The sequence below is a fragment of the Pocillopora verrucosa genome, chromosome 4 (genome assembly GCF_036669915.1).
Source record: "Pocillopora verrucosa isolate sample1 chromosome 4, ASM3666991v2, whole genome shotgun sequence".
Taxonomy (NCBI): Eukaryota; Metazoa; Cnidaria; class Anthozoa; order Scleractinia; family Pocilloporidae; genus Pocillopora; species Pocillopora verrucosa.
The window spans coordinates 11730542-11752919 of record NC_089315.1 but is presented as its reverse complement, the minus strand read 5'-3'; the positions used below and the strand labels follow the sequence as shown (position 1 = coordinate 11752919).

The 22378-nt window shown below is 37.9% G+C and overlaps 1 protein-coding gene across 1 annotated transcript; it reads right to left on the bottom strand.

Moving 5' to 3' along the window:
• Positions 1-118: 118 nt before the first annotated feature.
• LOC131773491 (ribonuclease 3-like) lies at positions 119-22325 on the bottom strand. The gene is made up of 38 exons (XM_066165637.1): positions 22103-22325; positions 20681-21948; positions 20156-20291; positions 18787-19281; positions 18182-18262; positions 17671-17757; positions 17244-17330; positions 16390-16461; positions 15462-15543; positions 15282-15344; positions 14590-14678; positions 14028-14111; positions 13632-13700; positions 13388-13452; positions 13104-13157; positions 12356-12401; positions 12234-12262; positions 11623-11701; positions 11108-11215; positions 10861-10999; positions 10118-10178; positions 8859-8918; positions 8340-8439; positions 8082-8119; positions 7939-8003; positions 7274-7344; positions 7137-7181; positions 6845-6898; positions 6155-6258; positions 5260-5365; positions 4965-5054; positions 4568-4613; positions 4398-4480; positions 3556-3659; positions 2896-2939; positions 2277-2325; positions 1725-1771; positions 119-1006 (listed from the first exon to the last, which is right to left on the bottom strand). Exons 1-38 carry the CDS (start codon positions 22160-22162, stop codon positions 789-791), a joined length of 4578 nt encoding a protein of 1525 aa, XP_066021734.1. The 5' UTR covers positions 22163-22325; the 3' UTR covers positions 119-788.
• Positions 22326-22378: the final 53 nt, after the last annotated feature.

Here is a 22378-nt window from a genome sequence, read left to right as displayed (position 1 = left end):
ATTTCGTTTTAAGAAAATTAGAAAATCATTAGGAAACAAATTATAATTTTTTTCGCTTTACGTTGAAATACTCTACAATGAAATTTCGTCAATCATCATTTTCTTCGAGTGTCTTAAAGCACCTTTTATTGAAGCATTTGTCCATTATTATAATTTTTTCTCTATAAAAGTAATAAAAGTATTTCGCTTGAAGTGCATACTTACATATAAAAGAGCTTTTCCACGATAAACAAACTTTACATCTCAAATAATTTCACATAGAATATTTCCTTCACTATAAGTTGGTTAAAACTTTAAATACGTTCATATTATAGTTTTGAACTGTTTTGAAATATTTAACTCTGAATTTATTGGAATATAGCGACAAGAAGAGATGGTAGATTACTCCAAAAGTCTTCCTTAGGTAACTAATATAAATAAAAGCAGAGTCAACTCATCATGAGTAAAACTCAGATGGGGAAGGATAGGATAAAAGAAGGAGGATTTTCGAATTTCTCAAGTTGTACCAATACGTAATTTTGTTTCAATTTTCTACGAGGGGAGTATTTTTCGCAAGGTCTTTAGCAAGCAATTTTCATCCAGAGGACAACGTTTAGAAGAGAATCCAATGATTTTCTCTGTCTAACTATGTTACTTTATATGGAGGTTTCCACGCAATTTTCCCCTTACATCAATCGTTTTGGGTTTCGTTTAGCATCCTTGACTAACTTAATTAAAATTCCTAGTGGTCCCACCACACCCCCACCACTACCACTGACAGTACAGTTAGCGTTTCCAGAAATGTCTTTTTACTCTTCTTGTGGCTGACATTCGTCTTGTGTCACGTCTGAGTTGTCGTCTTTTTCGATAGTTTCCTTTTCTTCCCAGCGAGGTACAACTTCTACCTCCACCCGATCGTCTTTCTCCTCAAATTCTTTCCGCGGTACTTTGTTCCAGTAATTTCGTCGTCTCCCCTGATGTTTTCGGTCAAGAAGACGTTTCTGTCTCGCCAGCTCCGGGAAATAGTCTACCACAAAAGAAAAAAAAAACAAAACACACACACACATCAGGGATCATTTTAGTGAAATATTACCCTATGCCATCGTTTCTTATGTACACGAAGTGGAATGAGCACTTTGAAGGTGCTCGTTTCTTTTATCCTTGTGTCATGTAGCCATGTTACCTTTAAATTGTTTTTGCGCTATCATATTTTCATAATCGTCGTAACTTAATCATAGCAACTTTGTACCACGTGATGGTGTTATGGACGTTATTATTGTATCGTTTTGCCTTCTTACCAGTATCATCATGTCTCAGAACACTATCGTGTTATCTCATGACCATTTTATCACGTTATCATATAAATTATTAAAAACTGGATTATTGGATAATGCAATTCAAGAGTTTTCGTTGGCTTAGCCATCAAGGGTTAGGAGTCAAACCTGATTTATATTTGGGGCGTTTTTAACAAAACAATTGTTCCGCTCGCACTTGTTGGACATGAGGTAATAATAGCCAACTCAGCCCTACAGGCCTCATTGGCTATCTATCATCTCATATCCAAAGCGCGCTTGTGGAATAATTGTTTATTATAATGTGAACAGGTCATCTTCATTTTACTACGTTACCATGCTAATTTTCTACAATGCCATCGCCATCATGTTATTATGCTACAATGTTACCATTTCATCAAGTAACAATTTTTATCATGTTATCAAATGACGATATTCATTAAAAGTACTCACGAGATGTCAAAGCATCTTTTGCTGCCGCCATTTCTGCTTGTTGAATACTAAAGAGAGATGAAGAGAACACGTGTCAGAGTTTACCAAAAATTCGGTAAAATATATGTGAGATTTGAAAAAGAGCTTATGTGTTGGACTGAAAATTAAGATAAGTTCAACATTCAAGACGTGTAATGATGATTCGTCTCTCAGAAGGAGGAAATTAAATGATGGAACATCCGAAATGGAACACTTCTCTAAGTTGGGGCAAATAAACAATTAAACAAGGGTAAACAAATTCTAAAAAAGGAACGAGACAAGGTTGAAGAGATTTATAGATGTACAGCATAATCGTGTCGGTAACTTAAGCAGATCCGGTTACATTCAGAGTGAAAAAAAGAAAATTCTCTCTAAGCTGTTGATATGTTTTGAAAAAGAAGCGAGAAGTGAAGAATTTACCAAAAGATGTTTCTCAACTGAAAATCCCACGAAACCACTGGAAGACCTATAACACTACTTGTCAACGAAAGCTGTACAGATTGGCTGGAAACAGTTAAATTATACTACGAATACCTCTTGCCTTCGCCAGACCCCATTCTTCTTCCTTTGTAGTAAACAGCAACTGAGGAAGAAGACAAAAAAAAATTCCGCTTTTTTAAAGAAAGGTATGCTGTTTGCAAAATTAACACTAGCAATTTTCGATTAACCAGCAATTAATCACATTATAAGACCTGTTTGATCAATCATCAATAAAGAAAACCTTCTGGTCTACAATCTATTTGAGAAACAATGAGGCGCCACAACGCCGTTGCTTTCATCTGCATTATACTGATTCTATTCCATAAGAATTACGTGTGAATCACTCACTAAACATTACGAATAGATCAGAAATTCCTAAAACAATATAGCCTTCCGAATTTGCTCGTTCTAGAGGGGTGGAAAATGGGTAATAGCTCTTTCCATAAATCGATAAGCTGACACGTTAGATTTTTCATTCCACGATCAACGCCCAAAATTTTAAGTTTTTTTCCCATACAAAGGGGTTTGTTTGAGGTGGTTTTACTGTTAAAAGGTGATTTGTAATTTAGGCTATTCTATTTTTGACCTACCTAAATGATATCATGGCTACGCGGTTGATGCGAATCCTTGTGTTTGTTAGAGTTTGCTGGATTTGATTTCAGTTCAAACTTACCTGTATAACGTTTATGATGAGCAGGACCCTTGTTCTGTAGAACTCTTCAAGGAGAAAAGGAAAAATATCAGTAATCAAAACATGTTTCAAATTACAAATCTCATTTCCTCAGCTAAAAAAATCAAGCTTAATAAAACTCTGTAAGATTACTCTTCCAGCTCTCGGTTAGTTGAGACAAAACAGGCTTACAAAAGAGGTGGTTGTCTGATCTTCTTAGCATCCTACTACTTTCATTGACACTATCAATAATTTTCCGCTTGCATCTTTCTACTGAAATAATGGTAGAACCTAAGAATGCTCATTCAGCGGTGGTCATGGTTTTAATACTCGGTCACCGATTTCGAGAAAGGTCTACCCAGGGAGCCCAAAGAAACGGTGCGACCGTTCTCATATTTAGAGATAGAATTTTATGGAAAGGCTTTGTGTTATCGTATTAAATTGCGGCGAAAATTCTCATTCAACATAAAAATAAACGTACCAAGTATGTTGCATATCGTCAGGTTTTTTTGGTTTAAGAGGGCAAATTTTTAGTGGTTCAGTACTCGACACTCATCAGAGAGTATAGAGGAATCCTTCATAACTTTCGTTAAGGAAAAGTCAGTATACAACATACTTGTGGATTCTATCAAAGAAAATCCTCCATGGGAATGTTTCACTCACTTGTATTGTGGAAGATCAGGTGTTTTTCCTAGCTCGCGAGAAGTCAGACAACACTGCTGCAACTGTGATTTGGCATCCATCCAGTCTTGATTAATGATAGACTCCTAGAGGAACAACAGAATGGATTGGCTGCACAGTTACATTTTGCGAATAAAATACGAGAAACAAAGCGTAAGAACAAGGTTCCATGTTTTTTCTTTAGAACCCTAAATTAAGTTGATTTCTTTAAGCCACACTATAAAGCCACTATATAGCCGCGGTGAACTACAAATCCAACGATGATAAAAGGTTCTGTAGCAAGACACCAAAGGTGGGTTAAAAAAGGGCACTCGAGCCAAGTAGACCACAAGGCGCCGCAGGTTACTCCGGTCTTTGTAGCACGAGGTGACAAGTAACATGACGTTAGGTACTTTCATTTAGCCATTCGTGGATGTCACCAATAGTTGGTTGACACGTTTTTCATCCCTAGAACGAGGCTGTTTACAACTGCCAAGCAGACCAGAGATAAATATCACAAGGAGCCAACCGAAAGTGGAGTAAAATAGGCAATCTACCTCAAATACGGGTTGGTTTAGTTTTGGATTTGATTGGTTGTGAGAGTGTCGCGAGTTTTTCTGGACTAATCACAGAGCAAAGTCGTGTAAAAACCAATGCACTCCCGCGTCAAATTCAATAGCCAATCAGAATCTGCGATAATTTTAACAACTACACCGCTTATTCTAATCCTCAGGAAATCATCAAATGCCAGAAAGCGCTATTGATCTCATTTTCAGGGAAGATGTCGTAGGAAAACCTGACCCAAAATGGCTCTCGAGCAAAACAAGACTGGAAAGTTTGTTTACCTCGAGCCGTGGGAAGAGACAGACATAGCAAAACGTTTCCACGTATCTTAAACCTTTATCCACGTACAGGGCAGCAACAAAAGCTATAAAAAAAAATTAAAAAAAACAAGAAAGTAGTGTAAGAAAAGACTGGAACAATACCTTGTTGAATAAATCTGAAAATAATTTACCTTCCAGTATATCTGCAAGAAGCTTCTCCCGAAAAGACTTCATTCCCTGGTGTTTGAAACACAGTAATAAAACATTAAACAAGACGAGAAACATCCTCGGTTGGAATGTTTTTACAGCAAGGACAGGTGAAACAAAAACGGATCACTTTAACAAGTAATTTCATGCTCGGAGCTTAAAAGGGAAATTTTAGCAACTTTGAGCCTAAACGCTCAAAGATACCTCAACTTAAAATCAAAGCCGTAACACAATTATTTTCATGTATAACATAAACATGAGATCCTTGCGCGTTAAGAGAGTCTTGAGGAGCAACACATGACCATCATTTTGCTAATTCACTGAAGTGAACGAAGTGTGCCACTAATGGAATAAGGAAACATTGTTAAGTCTTATAGACACCTGGTTTCCAAAGTTTATCAGCTTGTCCAGTCCCAGCTCACGCGCGATCGCTGCTTGTATTCGATGATTGACGAGAGAGCTGCGCAGCAACTGAAAAGAAAGAAAGAAATAGCAAATTTTCAACGAAAAAAATAAACTGGAGAGCAGTTAGGTCAAGTTTAACTTGAGATTTTTGACCTTGATGGTATGATTAGAAACATTTTCTCGTGATTTTGCGGATCGACACCTTCGCATGTTCAGTTGTAACGTTTTGGTAAAGAGTAGTCCCAAAGTGCCTCTTCTGTTCAAGCCCTACCGTTAGATGTCCCTCGTGGTGTTCAGGGAAGTACTTGAAGAGATACACAGACACGACAAACTGCAAAACAGAGTCACCCAAGAATTCCATACGCTGGTTGCTGCCACTGAAAACAAACCATAAATGTGTTACAAAACGATTACAACACTGCCTAAAAACAACGGTGCAAGGTCTCCCAGAGCTGTCACGTTATCGAGTTCCTTTGCTATCAGTCTCAAAGGAAATTATTCTGCGGCAAACCTGGTTTGGGGGCGACGATAAGATCGATCCAGCACAAAGAGAAAGATTTATGATCATTCCGGGCGTAAAAATATTAGAATGATATTGGCGATGTAGATACAACTGAACTGCACGGGCAATTTACGCTACTCTAAGTAGATACAACTCAACTGAACGGGCAATTTACTCTACTCTAAGGTCATATAAACATAACAAGGTACCCTGTTTTTTTGCGTCTAGCTTTGTTTAGCTTTCACTTATGCTAGGCGATTAAGGAACTCTTTCCATAAAAAGTCAGGACAAAGCTTATTTCGGGCGAAAAGCAGCGCGATGAAGATTTAAGAGTATGATCTCGGCAGGCTGATTTATGCTCAATTTAGGCTTCTCCTTGTAACGGCTAACTGCTCTGGTATCTGACATAGTTTGATACCACTCTGGTTTAAAGATTTAATTAATGTAACCGAGAAATTACAGTTCATAGACCCAACGTTTTGACACTCCTGTCTAGTGCCTTCATCAGGGGTGATCTGAACGCTGTAACAAGAGGTCCTTTTAAAACGCTTACTAATTAGCTGTTTTTTTTTTTCTGACGAGGTGTAAATAGGCGTCAGGAAGTAAGCCGCCATCATCACGATTTAAAGGAGCGTGCTCTGGTATCTCTTTGGATGCCACTTACAGTGTGAGATTATTGAAACCGACTTGTGGATGGGTAAAGGCACGCGCCAGCAACCGAATGTGGTTAAACTCAATTCCACTTGCTTTCTCAAACTCCTCCAGTTTCTGACAACAAAAAGAAAAACAACGTCAACAACAAGAACCCCTTTTCATACAGCTATACTATGCTGCTGCAATTTCAACTGCAGCTGCTGAACACAATAGAGCCAGAAGGAACACTAAAAAACGAGCAGAAACATTTCAACCCTTAACCCAAAAAAACCCAAACAAAAAAATAAATAAGCAAAAAAAAAAAAAATGGGTAAGTGTCTGCTCACAAAGTTTAATTTCGTTTCTATGGTCTCTCTTTTGCCCGCCCCTGGTGCAAGAGACTCTAGGAAGGACTCATAGCCAAGAAATAGCACAAAAGCTGTTACACTTCTACAAGGAAACGAAACAAGAACACTAAGAAGGAAATTTGTACTCGACAAGTCAAAGTAACCGGCGCAGGCTACAATTGGCCAAGCTGCGCGAAATGAACCGCTGTTTTCTAAGTGTACACCTACGTCATAAGATGTTTTAAAGCCTGTTTTGAATACTTATATAAACATACAAAAAGCTTCTCAGTCAATTTTTACACTAAAAGTATAAGACAATATTCCTTATCCATGAAACAAGTCACAAAATGGCAAAAAAAAGGAACGAGATGAACCTGAAGAATCGGGGATGACGCTATCAAGTGTCTATCACCGTCTGGTTGTTGAGCCTGTTTAGAAAACGATATTTGGGTTAGTCCCCTCATTCAATTCCAAGTTAACCTACTGAACACCTAGAACAAACTACGGTGATCAAGATATATATATATATATATATATGCCTTACAACTCTATATTCCTTACTGAAAAGAATCCACTTTTACGCCGCTAGAAAAGATAATTTCCAGCACAAAACGGTAATTAAAAAAAAGGTACATTATAGTGACAGTGGTCATGTCGTTTATTCACCTGTAAAGGATGCTTAGGCAAGTTTGTCCAGACATCTCTGAGTTCCTAAAAATAAAACGTATCAACAATAGGGCAGTGAGAAGATTGAAGACACACACACAAAAATCGAAAAACTGCAAGAATAAAGCAAAGCGAACCTGTTCTTCAAAGGCCACGTTTGTGAACAGAACCTTAGTTGATGTTAAACCACTCTCCAAATACATAGCCCCTACGAAAACAACAGCACGTAAGAAAAATGTTCCATACATTCGATTTTCTTTTTCATTTTATTTACCATGACATATAGAATTGCAGCTGCCAAATATTTGCTCTACTGGTACACTCATAGGTACACCTGCTGTTGAGGAACTGTTGTATAACCCTTACACAACCAAGATTTCATTACCATTTTCCTTGCTATCTGCCGGACATTTCGGATCAATATCAGTATCTGGGCAACTTCCCACCTACCCCTCCTTTAACCCAACATTAACCCTTATTTATTATCAATTGACTGTTGTTGAGTTAGAGGGGGTAGGTGGGCAGTTGCCCAGATACTGATATTGATCCGATATTTCTATGTCAGCCTCTCTAATTCCTCAGAGCGAACCACTCAGGACGAGAACACAAGAGACTGGGAGTCGGCAGATGGCCTCCCATTGCTTCACCCCCTGAGTTTCAGTTAGTCCTTTTTTCAATCTCTCTCGTGATTCCTTTCAACATTTCAAATATCGAAAAACAAAACAAAAACAACAACAACAAAAAAACAACCGGTAACAAAACAACAAGAAGAAAATAAGGAAACAAACGTCTCAGTACTTACCAAGGAGGGCTTCAAAGCAGTTTGCCATGGCATGATTGAGATCTTCTTCCACGCACAAATCAGGACTGAAAAATAAAATTACCAAATGAAAGTGAAATCCCAGTTAAAAGTAACTTTCTATTTCAGTAGCGTAGGTGACATACCCGTGCGAAAACTGCATGTAGTCGGACAAACCCAGTTTCTAGGGAATATAAAGATAAGACAAATAAATGTAGATCAGAAGAAAACATACGCTCAAAATAATGATTTTGAAAATACAAATTTCGTTAATGTAAAAAGACAAATTACCAATTCAGAAAATTTCTCATCGAATATCTCTCGATAAGTTTAAGCTCAAGGTCGTGATAAACCTCCACCAACTTCGTTGCCTTTTCCATTGCGTGCCTATGATTTACACTTACCTTGGCGAGTTGTGCCAGATGTTTGTTTTGCACTAAAGCTGAGCGGTACATGGCTAAACCTCCTTCAGGCTTTGACGGAAACATAAAATATAGGTGAACACTGGAGAGGAGTAGAAAAGAAAAGAGTCAGAAAAACTTCTTATGAGACAAAACTATCGCACAGATGAGAGGGCTATTTTGTACCAAATTGCTGTGATTTCCCAAATTTACCCACGTCAAATCCAAACCTGACTTCCATATGTTTAGACGTGTTTTGCCCAGAGATCTGAAATGAATACGTTCAGTGAAGGCTTTTTATTTTTTCCGGCAAATTTATCAGCATGCCCCGAATTGACGTACTCGACCCAGTTTTCCTGGTTTGCGTCTCCACATCTAACCACGGTGAGCTTCAGCACAGAAATACTCCAAGGAGAAATTCACAAAATTCACCAGAGGATAAAATGGGTTCTTTGAGGAACACAAGTCGAAATGTTTGTGTATCAATTTATCCGAGAGTAAGAGCTTTCCAGTAAATCTCACCTGCTAATCAACTCCAGAACAGCGTCTCCAAGGAATTCAAGCCTCTCGTTATGTCGTATCCTGGAGAAAATGGGAAAGAGTACATACAATAAATACTGCTCAAGAGGCCAAAATGGCCCACCTTGTAATTACCTCATACAACGCTGATACCAGTCGCATTCTAAGGCTTCAAGTGTGTTCTCCTCAATTAATTAAATTACGCTAAAACTACGGCATATTAAAATTTCGCAAGTCACTCTGTCTGGTGTGTCGATCTATCTGCCTGACTTTCTGCACGGGCGCTGTCAGTCTGTTTCTTCAAGTGTGTCTGTCAGTCAGTTTGTCAGTTTGCCTGCTTGTCGGTTTATGTGCATAGTACGTCTTTCCCTCCGTCTGTCAGTTTGTCTGTCTGCACGGTCTGTCTGTCAGTTTATCTGTCTGCACGGTCTGTCTATCAGTTAGTCTGTCTGCACGGTCTGTCTGTCTCTGTCTGACTCCTAACTGACTCCACCTACTCTACCTGTCTAACCAATGCGTTATCTTGCCTCCGATTATTCTCCTTCTCGCTTTACTGAGGGATTTAGATTTATCGAGAGTGCCAGAATCATCAGCAAAACTAGAGAGAGTTTGGAAGCCAAGGTCAGGATTACATTAGGAAGCTGAGAGCACATTAAACCATATTCCGTTCAGAAGGATTTTTGGGGCAACGTGGTATTCAATTTAGGTGATTTAGTTTCTATAGAAACTGTTCTGTTGGATCGACGTGCTTGTGAAAGCAATGATCAAAATATTGGAGACCAACGTCATAAGCGTTCTCTCTTCATGAAGGCAACATCGCCACTTGGAATAATCAGGATAAGGGAAACTCTCTGATGACTGTAAGCACCCTGTCCCACTCAAGTCCAGTTTTATAGCGTTCCACCACCACCTGGGTGGCCGAATGGTTAGTATGCTGAACAACAGATCCAGAGGCCTGGGTTCCATCACTGGCGGTCAATGTACTGTATGTTCTTTCCACTCAAGAGTGTCAGTTGGTATGGACCACTCGAATTACTTACGGACTTTCCTATTGATTTTCGTTGCTGTACTTCATTTTTAACAATAGGGCTTTCCATGGACATAATATTTCCTAGTTCTCCATTAGTTAAACCTACATTAAATGACTGTCTGTCGCTTACAGGTGACACAAGAAAATAATAGTGCCTAAATTTAAAATAACAGAGCTGTAGATGAGAATGGTGATAGGAACGTTAGTTGTTAGAATTATTTGAGGTGCTTACATAGACTGGTGTTCCTCCATCTTGCCGAGGTTAGACATGACACGTATCAGCTGGGTAATACCTTAAAAAAACAGACAATTTTAAACTGAGTGACAACTAAAGTACTATCATGTAGACGAATAAGAATTTGCCAAAAAAAAAAGAAACTGAAACAAAACCTCAGTTCTTAAAAAACTATCTCCAAATCCAAGGCCAGAAAATATTTTTCTAATTGGCCTTTATAATTACAGTGGTTTTGGTTTAACGATACTCAGTCGAAAAGCGCTATAAAGACTCGAGGTATCTTATATCCTGTGAGTACATGTGACGTGTCTCTAACGTGTTAATTGAAGGTTTTTTAGAGGATGAATAGCTACTCAAGGGATATCCAAGGGTCCGTCACTCGAAAGTCCCGGTACAAATCAGTTCTAAAGAGCTGATTTTGTTGATCATGTATAGCATTAAAATTCAAACGATAAAGATAAAGAACGTATTCGTTGTTAATTTTTTTTAGTTAAGACTCGCTCTACTATTCCTTAGATTGAGATATCAAAACATGGCCTCAGGCCCGTTAAGGTATTAGCACCTTAGAGAAATGGGCCTTTGGTGGAAGAAAAAATATCGCGAAACAGGATTTGTTCCGGAATCTCCTAAAATGGGAGGGATCTAAAAATAACTGAAGAAAGAATATAAAAGTCCATCATGTGAGTTCGGTCTCTATACTTGACCATCTCTTGTTATCAATGGGTATTCTCTCCCCCTACCTTTCTTACGCGTGTGCAGATGTCGGATTTTTCTGTCGCCGTATCTCGGTTGCTTCACTCCACAGTTTGACAATGAGTTACGCGCGTGGTCTGGGTTCATACCAAAGTTGAGGTGATAGGAAGGGTGAGTCAGGGCAAGCTTTGGATCAAAACAAACATGAGAAAGCACATTAAATTTTAAACAAAACACTCTTAACTAATTGTAAATGCAAATCAACTTGAATTTGCCTCGCGCAATATAAAATACCTGTAATAAAGATCGGTCTTTGAATATGTACCCCATCTTCTCGTCCAGCGTTTTCAGACACATGTGATAGCGTACATGGTGTACGAGTATAGGAAGGAGTAGAGCATGCTGGGAAAGAACAAGTATCACCGTCGATGCGTCAGCTAATTGTGAACTCACCCAGGGTCTATGATGATGTAAATAAAGACTAAACACAAGCCTTTACTGAAGGTTAACGTTAATTGTATGACTATTTCCGCTATCCTAGTTACTTATCTTCACCACGTGGGGAGAACGATTACTTGTAAAAGTTGCATGCTCAACCCATTATATCCTAGCATCAATATGCACATTCTCCATACTGCTTTCCATACATGGCCTAAGGTGCGGACAAGGAGAAATTATCTAACAATCAACAGCTTCTTTAGTTGGTGATCATTTCCTTTATTCTCATGACCGTAATGAGTGATTCAAGGACGGTATTGCAAGGAGAAAATAGATGCTAGTTATTCTTAGAGACCAAAGAGTTAACAAACCTGGCAGATATCAGACTTGAGGCCAGTTTTGATCATTCCTTTGCTGCTGACTTCTGCTAATATATCACGGCGCATAGCGCTGAAAAAATAAGCACGAGATGAAGGCAGGTTAACATAAGTTTATTGGATCAATATCAGTATCCGGGCAACTGCCCACGTACCCCTCCCCAAACCCAACATTAACCTTCACTTATTGTCAATTGACTGTTGTTGAGTTAGGGGAGGGGTAGGTGGGCAGTTGCCCAGATACTGATATTGATCAAGTTTATCCTTATGAAATGCACACATGGAAGTGGTTTAATCGAGGTTTGAAAGAAATCAAGCATTGTATTGTTTTTTCTTTACTTTTTTCTGTGACTGGACCACAGACTCACACCACCTTACGACCGATCATATGCGCAAAGTCAGCCGCTGACCTTTCGCATGTGATCGGTCGCAAGGTGGCGTGAGTCTGTGCCCAAATTACGTTATCAACTCAGTTGATAATGACAAATTACCCTGTTATACTCCTCCACCGACGCAGCACCACAGTTTCTTGAGAAACTTTCTCCCTTTATTCTTAGTGATAGACTTTCGTTTCAGAGTGTGGCTCAGATTAATTTTAACCTCACCTTTTTACGCGCATATGCTCCAAGTCAGTCTAGAGGGAGAACAAAAGAAATAAAATGGTCGCTCAAAATACTTAACAGACAAAATAAAAAGGTAACACTTTTTCCACGAGCTATCCAATTACCTTGAGTTTGACGAGCTTATCTTGGTCTTTTCGACTGGGTACTGGCCTGGGAAAAAATGTCTCAATTAGAATGAATGTGAAACATGGAGTGTGTAGAACTAATAGAGCGCTTTTCGACTGAGTGTAGTGAAACCAAAACCAAAGCAACTACAGTGGCCAATCAGAACAAAGGGAAATAACTTTAAGAATCAATGAGAATTCAAAGTAAAAAAAAAGTTAACCGCCTAAAGCGCGGGAAAACGCGGGCCACAAAGTCGTGATCGATGTTAGCTTTGGTTGAGAGAGTGGCGCAAAAACAATGCAATTCTGTATTGCTTTTGACACCCTATTAAAATTTGCTCTGACACTCAGGTTTAACTGAAAATGCTCTTAATGAATGAATCGTAACTACCAATCCTTCCGACGAAGTAGGATAGCAGACATGAAATAATACAATCGATTGCGCTGAATTGAGTTGAAAGTGTATCGTAACAAGTAAAGAATGTCCACTTTCAGTTCACAATGCGAAATTTATGTGAGAAATTTATAAAGGAAACAGTGGGCCTTTAAAATGTCTTCGACTAGAGAGCTAGGTATGGATTGAAGGATAACTACACGAGGTTTGAAAAGTGAACTTTATTCAAGCAAGTAGCACTCAAATTTAAGCAAACTTGCCCACATTAATACGCTTTTTCTTGTGCCTGGGATATTTTCGGTTCAGTTGATTAAAAGGTTAAGAACGTGTTTAAAGTGAAACACTTTCACTTACGTGTTTGATATCAGGGTTCTTAACTTGACGTATGACTTGTATAGCTTTTGATACCTGGAAAACAGAAAAATGGTATGGGTTATGCATTCCACGTACATTTATATATAAGCGTGCAATGATAAAATGATGTTAGCTTTAACCAACACTCAAGAGAGACAAGTTAAGAAAGATATATGTATCCACGCGAGGTAAAATAAGACGAATAGAGGCTTAAAATAGCGAATGCACGATATCTATCTTCCCTCCACCTGGGTGTGAGCTCTATTATATAAAACAATACTTACCTAGGATCTCCAGCAAAACTCATCTGCACTGGCCTGATACCGTGGTGCACAATGTAAGGATACATCTGTTTTCCATTTGTACAAGAAAAAGCATAAAGTGATTTTGAATGATAGGTCAGAATATTTCCAGAGAAAACTCACAATACTCATGCAAGAAAAACAAAATAACATAGTATGCTCCTTTGCTTCCTTTCAGGAAAGTTATTTTTAATGACTATTGGCTGACAACCACAAAGAAACGTACCTTGCGTTTGGTCAATCGCTTATCATCTGTATGAAATTGTAGGTCGTCAACTCTGATGGCTGCTGGTTTCTAAGACAACAGTGAAAACACTAAATGCATATAGGACAGGATTTGGATTACTTTGATTGAATAGGATAATGACAAACAATCAAATCTTTGGTTGTTGGCAGAAGATAAATGTTACGTGACATGACTACATGTAAGGTAGTGTGGGTAATAATAGTAATGTTCAAAAAGATCATCAAAACTTTGAACAGTATATCTTGTTTTAACTACAGTTCAAAATGACACTGAAATGCATATCAACTTTCTCTCCCACATACATATATAGTGCAAAATCTGACAAAACAATTTGTTTTCTTTCTTGCAACTAAACAATATCACATTGTGACTCACCTTGTTTGGGTTCATGACAAGAGAATTGACACATAACTTTGAATATTCCCCCAATTTGTCAGCATTAAGGGCAAAATCACTTGGCTGTTAGAGAAAATCAAAGAAATTATTGTTCTGAAAAACACAAACAAAAGTTACACAAGTCTAAACATTACTGCTATGGCCGCAGATCAAAATTATTAGGTCAAAGCTCTGTTGAGAGTAAATTTTTTTCCAATGCCTCTCCACCTGTGGGTATGACCAGGTACCTGAGAAATTGCTGGAAATAACCTGCAATAACTACTCAGGAAAGATTGGCAATACTAACAATTACTTCAAGCCAGAGAAACCAGGACATGCTGCCATAGATATGACGTCCAATTAGTCTTAATTTAGATCTATATACAATCATATAGAACACAGTGACACTATAAGTAGCAATAAGCAATATGTCCCCAAAGAGGTAATTAATGCTGCAATCTCTGAATGGTACACTCCCTCCGTCAGCATCTATTTTGACCTCAGCTTTTTTAAGGCCACCTACATTAGTTTAGGTCTAGTGTTAAGATACCCAATTTCTTACCTGAACAAGAGGTTCAGCAGAGTCTAAAATATGGGACAACACATGGCTCATTGGAAGAAGTTCATGGTTTGCAGCTGATTTATTCTCATCTAGAGAGAGGAAGAAAGAAAAACAAGGTAGAAGGAATTTTCCACCACTTCAGTGACTAAATACCTTATACTGACAAAATCCAAGGTCCATACTGTTAATAATGGACCATGTTTTTAACACCAAAACCACATACACAGACCATAAATTAGAAGGGAAAAAAACTAGCTTCCATAACTTAAAGTAAGGACCAAGAAAACAAGTTTTTAAGATATTTACTATATGATCTCTGGGTTTAAAGAGGAAAGATTTTAATTCAAACAAACTTTTGAAATTAGAGGACCAAACAGTGAGCCATGGTCTGCATATTGACCAATCATAGCACACATACTACAGTAAGGAAGATATATAATAATTGTTAAGTGTGCTTATAATGATGGAAAATTGAGACACCCATAGTTGATCATTAACCCACTCTGAATTTGGAAAGGTAAACTTAAAAGCAAAGGAACTAATGGTAAGAATTGTCAGAACCTTCACTAAACATTGATGATCAACTTATTAAGTATTAAAATTCACTTTAATAAAAAGTCGTGTACATGTAATCAGCTATATCAGATTTCAACACAAATTAAGAAAAAATGATAACTTGGTTGTTGACTCACTTGAAGATCTGTGAACAAATCTTGGCATAAAGTGAAATCTCTGACAGGAATCTTGAATATTTCCTGCAAAAAGCATCATACAAAAGTTTAAATCTACAGTGCATGATTTAACATAGATGACAAATGTTTTGCCAATTGCTCTTTGCTGTAAATGTTAAGTTTACTTTCACTAGTATTTACCATTTATGTCCCAATCTGCCAGTTCAAGCACTTTGTAGAAGAAAAACTCTGTAAACAAGTCTAGATCTCTGACACAAAAATTCTGAAATTGAAACAAGCCAGTTGGATGAGAAAATATAATAAATACTCTTGTCATGCACTGATGCATCAACCTATTCAAAGCTTCAACCTCCCCCTTGACATTCTAACTTTTGAAGATTGGCTTGTTCAAATTCCCCCCCCCCCCCACCCATGGGTTGCCTTTGGGGGGAGAAGTTGAAGCTTCAAATTAATAGGCCCATAATCACATAATCATATAAGAATTCTGTACAAGAAGTTAAAGTTGGCGTTTGTGCCCACTGATTTAAGGGCCCAAGCACAAAGCATCCAGACCATTAATCAAATAAGAGAAAAGGGGAAGATGAGGAAAATAAGAAGTTAATTATTAGCCAACTGTGTGTGTGTGTGACAAGTTAGAGAATTGATTTCTAGTCATAAAAAGGGATTCAAATAGCTGACCCATGTCCAAAGAAGGCAAAGTCAATTTGAAGTCATTGTTAAGTGTTGTTAAAGCACATTTAAAAAAGTAAAAAAATGACAAAAAAACATGTCAACTTTCCCTTTGTGATGAACATCAAGAGATTGTGGCAACAAAAACAGCTTTAAAGTTTGGTTGGCTGACTGTATAACAGAGCATGGTGTGTTTAACTGATCACAGACCATGTAGTTATTAAGGAATACAATTTACAATAACATTGTCATTTTTTACTCCAACAATTTTTATTACCATTTCAGTATCCTGGTTAATAATGTGTAAAAACTTTTTTTTTGTAAAAAGTGTAATTCAATTAACTAGGGTTGTCTGAGTTGAAAACTAAAAGAAATTTAAGATAAATAAAATTGAAGCTTGTGACCCAGCACTGGAATAAAGTGATATTGACTCACAGACCTCTGGAACTGGTTGACTGATGAAATGAAGAGTGTATTCAATGTTGAATCTTATCACAGAACAACTTGGTATCTAGGAAATCAATAGACATTTACAGTCATTATCAATAAAGTATACAATTATAACAAGATAAAGGTGTATATAAAAAATTTGTAATAATCATCCTGGCTCTGTTATGTTAACGTCATTCTTTTGTGCTGTTTAACCCTTTAACTCCCAGCAGTGATCAATATGCAACTTCTCCCAAAATATCCCTACATTATCCATCAAACAGGTAATGAGAATATTCAAATTTATCAGGTAGAAGTTGTCATCTGGATCTAACACCAAATTCTTGTAACTAATTTAAAAGGAAATGTGTAGCAGCTAGAGGGGAGAATTAACAATCAGATCTTGGGAGTTTAAGGCTTAGGATCAGAACTCAAGAAATCTGCCCTATGCTTGCCTTTGGTAACCCACTGTAAACCTCTTATGTAAGCAATCAACTCTTTTTGTGCTCAACCCAATTATTCTTGGTTCTTACAAGCTGAGTGTGTGTTGACACTCTATATTGCTTTATAAGCAAAAGCCAATCATGCTTTTAATACCTCAGCTATGATTTTTTTTAACAGTATTGGGAATCTTACCAATAAGAATGTTAAGGACATGGAAAGAATACCAGAATTTGCTAAGGCCTACTGGATCTTCTGAGAATCTTTCCAGGGGCCTTAGACAACTTTAAGAACAATATACGGGATAGTTGAGGACCACTGATGAGTAAGATATCCAATTAAGATTCTCAAACACTGTTACACAAATCTGTGAGTATCATTGACAATCTTGATGGTGAAATTTTTGACAACAGGGAAACTCACATCTTTAAGTGGCTGATGGGAAAACAATGAAAACCCCTCAAATGTGTAATCCTTTCCATCAAACTGGATGACACTTGGATTCTCTGTCTGAAAAGTAGAGATTTGACACAATAAAGCTTAGTTATGGAACAGAACAGCAACAATAACTGAACAGTGACAGATAAAATGATTCATCGGATAGGAAATTAAAACAATCAAATTGAAAAACGTGACCATGTAGTAAGTGACTCAGACAGCAATGGATTGTAGACTCTGCAATTCAGCTATTTCTACTAAATATTTCTATTCATAACTTACACAAGTTAAAGTAGCAACACATAAGTTGGTGGGTTTATAATATTGTCTAAAAAAAGCAGTGGGAACATGAATGGGAAAAACATAAAAACCATAACTCTGTCAATCCTAAGCCATGATGTGCATAACATACCATGAAGTTGGTGTGTGGTGTAACAGTCACCCAATAATGGTCCAACTTGTCTGCATTGTTTGTTAAAGGGTCGCAGGCTGGAATGACCTGTGAAAAATTGTATAGAGTAGAGAATGTGATTGAGCAGCAACAAAATAAAATTCATTGATAATAAATTAGGTGAACATCATTTTATGTAAATATTTAGTGTTGTTTGATTTCATTAATTTCCAACTACAGGTAAATAGTTTCTGTCAATTTTGTAATACTCTCTCAATCAGATCAATGTTTATGGAGAAGATACTTTTCTTTGACGGGGCCTCTCTTCTCCCATGAGTATAAATGGATAATGACACACTGTTAGGAAAAGTGGAAGAAATGCTGGGGGTTAAGCTATGATGGTTCGGCATCCCATCCAGGAGGGAGTAGCAATATTCCCAGTTATTTCCTGTACAGATACCAGGATCAGCTCAGCCCTAATGGGCCACAGGCTCTGTTGTAATAAACAAACAATAATCTAGATTATACTTACAGTTTCACCAGGGTAGATACCATGACGTATTCCATGCTGCCTGTCACTTAAACTACATCGGCAGACTGGACCATCATTTGTCTAAGTAAAGTAAAAGCTGTTCAACAAGGAGCTCATAGAAATTTTAATAAAAATTGAACAATAACTTTTTTCTAGGACTCAGATTATATTACAAATCAGGGGCAACATTTCTAAATGAAAGCACAAAAAATTGCAAGGGTGGTATGGGCATTTCATTTCTTGATCAGATTAATGGAAAACATTAAAACAGGTATCATTGAGCCTGTCATCTGTTAAGATAGAGTGGAAAAGTTTGAGTTAAACTATAATTTACAAACTGTACACTCTCTTGCAGAACTGTTAGGCAAACAACCTGTGATGGTGTGTTACTACAAAGTTCAACCAATTAGGTTAATATGTTTGAGTCAACTCAATTTTAAACTTTGACCCTTAAAGTTAATTTGACCCTCAATTTGACCCCTTATCTACAGTACACTCAACTGTTCCAAAACTCTTTGAAAAAGGAATTCTACTTTAATTATCATTTAGTTGAGCTGACCACTGTTATACACTACTCTCCAAAAGTGTCATCTAACTACACCCACCTCTCCTTTTTCATTGAACCAAAGTTCTGGATGAAGGCGACAAGGATCTTCTATCTTTCTCTTCCTGGTCTCTGCCACAAAGGAACCTTTGGGGTCTTGTTCATGCAAGTTCTTGTCATTATCAAAGCTCCCACTTTCCTCGTCATCCTCATTCTCATCACTGTCATCTGATTCAGAGCTGCTGCTGCCCAACCTTTTGCTTCCAATCTCACTATCATCTTCATCGATGTTAGATTCCTCATCACTGAGGAATTCTGTAGAATTACTAACCCCTGACCCTAGTCTGATCCATGATTTAGAAGAGCTGTCATTGGCTTCACAGTCCATCAGCAACTCTACATCACCAACATCTGTTTCAGTGTGGTTACTTTGCTCACTGTCAACACTCTCCTCATCATCATCACCAATCACAGCTGTCATATTAACTATTTCCTTATGAAATTTGTTCTGAAGTTCACTAAGCTTTTCTGTTCCCTGAACAATAGAAATATCACCCTAAGCAAAAAAAAAAACACAAATAAAACTAAAATAAATCTAATAAAGACAAAGAATTATCACATCACCAATCAATTACTACATAAGCTAGAAAACTGAATATATGAATACTGTGGTTAGATTCCTTTCTTGGTTCAATTAGTTTTTAATAAGCCAGTAGATCTGCAAAGTCACTCACTGTGCTGAACACCTAAAGGTTTTTTTTTAAATTATCCAGTTAAGATGGAAATAAAATGAATAACTTTTAGTCATTTTAACCCTTTAACTCCCATGAGTGACCAAGACAGAATTTCTCCTCACAGTATCAGTACAATATCAAGCAGACAAGTGATGAGAATAAAGAAAAATATCAATTAGGGATTATAAGTTGATCCAATACCAAATTCTCCAAACTAACCTCACAAGAACTGAATGGCAGACAGTTAGAAGAATTAATAAGGAGATTTTGGGAGTTAAAGGGTTAATCAGTGGATGGATCACAGCAAAGTGCATTGAAGGTAGTCCCTGATCATTTACACCCTATTCTCCATTCACTTCCCTGTACATTTCCTGAAGGTGCTGACAAGGAGAATTTGTATAATAATCAAGAGGATTTTTAGTTGGTGATCATTTCCTTTATTCTTGTGACCTTACTCTTGGATTCAAGGGAGACATTGTAAGGAGAAAGTAGAAGTTAGTCACTTCTAAAGTTCAAAGGGTTAAAAAAACCAGTAGCTAGAAACAGGAGTTTTGACAACTTTTGACTCTGAACAAATACTGTCAGCTATTCAGGTTGCCAAGATGACAGTCACCAACAAAGATTTGACTGTAATTTTAAGGACTACTGTCATTTGGATAATCACAGTTCTCCAAAGCATGCAATGGAATGACATACCTCATTACTCTGCTTTTTAATGTAAAAATCTTCTGATACCAGATATGTTATCACTCTCTCAATATCTGGGGGTGGTGGAGAATAACAACGATCAACTCGAGGACTACCTCTGCCACCTGCACCTGGAATATAGCTCCTTAAGAGAAGAAAAAAGACCAAAATGACAATTGTTTCAGAGAAGAACTACAGAAATATTTGTGAACAATTTTTGCATGTAAGTATCTCCAAGACCTACAAGTGTCTGTAGATAAATTTTTGCATCTGGACTTTCAATGCCAATCATTAGGATATCTCTACCAGCAGGATGTTCATTACAAACATGTTAATTATCCTTTCTAGTTTTTTCTTACCTGATTGGTTCCAAAATTTTTTTTAAAAAAAAAATATCCAGGTCTGGAGAACCTCAGACTTTCTTCATTTAAAAAGTTTTTTCAGTAACTTTGAAATCTTATGCCTGTAATTTCAAATTTTGAAATCACCCATTCAAGAACTTTAGTCAAATTGTACTTTTACTTATATCTCAACCTTCTTTTTCCAGGCTCTCTTCCCCTTTGTCCATCTCTGTAAGAACCTGTCCTTCGATAAAGAGGTCTACCATCAGGACTGAATTCAGAATTTTTCTTTTTGCTAGGAATGGGCTGTTGCATTTCAGAGGACTGGTTCTCATTTTTACTATGAATACTTCTTTTTCCAAAATGAGAAGGAACTGAGTTTTCTCTACCAATAAAGTGTTGAATATTGGGCACTGCATTGCTCCAGTGTGGCTCAGGCAAGTGTCTGTCAAAGCCTGCTGCAAAAGAAAGCCTTGGGTTAAAGCTTGGAACAGATTGAGGATTTCTAGCCTGCCAAGCTGAACTGATCAAAGGTGATGACTGCAGTCCTTGATGTAGAACTCCCTCTGTAGATGGCATCCCTCTGGGCACAGGTGACATCCCCCTGGGCCTAGGCAGCATCCCTCTGGGCACAGCTGACACTGAAGATGTGTATGGTCTAGGGTGTGATGTCAGAACTGGAGGTCTAAAGGTTGGCTGTGGGTGCTTCATCTGCAAAAGTGGACTACTGAATACTGAAGATGGAGGAGCTTGGACCCCTCTCATTATAGGGACTGATGGAGATGTTAATGGCTGATGGATTGGGCCAGCAACTTTGTTAAAAGAAGTTGAAGTAGATGACTGAAGAAATCCCTGCATTGGAGATGGAGGATTTGTTACTGGAGGAGAATAAGCAAAATTCACAGGTAAATGCTGTATTGGAAGTGGGGTGCCTCTTTGAGGAACTGTAGGAGAAGACACAAACACCTGCTGGGTTGAAGGTGTGATTCTGTTGACAGAAGGAGGAGTAGATACTATAAAAGAAGGTGGCTGGTTTAAATTTAGTCCAGTTGGTTGGGGGCTCCTCACTTGCCATGAAGGGCCCTTGAAAGGTGAAGACGGTATGGCTGGAGATGGAACTGTAACAGGTGAGGGCAAAGTCGTGGGTCTATGTGGCTGGAGTTGGGTCACAGTCATTCCTCTGGCTGAAATCATCAGAGAGGGCTGCTGTAAAGGTAAGGAAGAGTTTGGAGCAGGTGCTATTGAGGGTTGTATAATACTTCTTGGTGCTATTGAGGGTTGTATAATACTCCTTGGTGGATTGATACCAGCTATTGCTGGGTGAAATGGACCATGTAATCTGGGAGGAGAACCCAAATGCCGTACAGGTGCTACTACCCCAGGGTTGGTTACTGGACTCTGTCTGATAGCTGGTTGTCGTAAGTGTGTCTGAAATCTGGGATGGATGTGTTGCTGATTTGCCTGAAAAATAGAACATTGAAGAGTTGTGGTTAAGAATGACGAAACTCTGCTGGAGTTTGTTCGGTGTGGCAAATAACGATATGTAACAATAGATTAAAATATACATAATAAACAATCGTGAGGGTTAAAATAATTGATCAAGTACAATGCTTACCGGAGGCGCTGAAGCGAACGTTTGCGCGCTCGGTATGGAAGAAGATGGAGGTCTCCACATATTCAATAGACCTCAGCTACGCGATCTCAAAGAATCATCTGTGAGATACTCACGTGCATAACACGAAGAGATATGGAAATTATAAAATACCAAAGCTTCATCTAAAAGTAGAGGTAAGATATTTTGAAAGTCTGTCAAGATGCCGCAGCCGCACATTCGCCATCTTTCGTTCAAAGTTGTTTTCTAGTTTCCAGGTTTTGTCATTATAATAGGTTA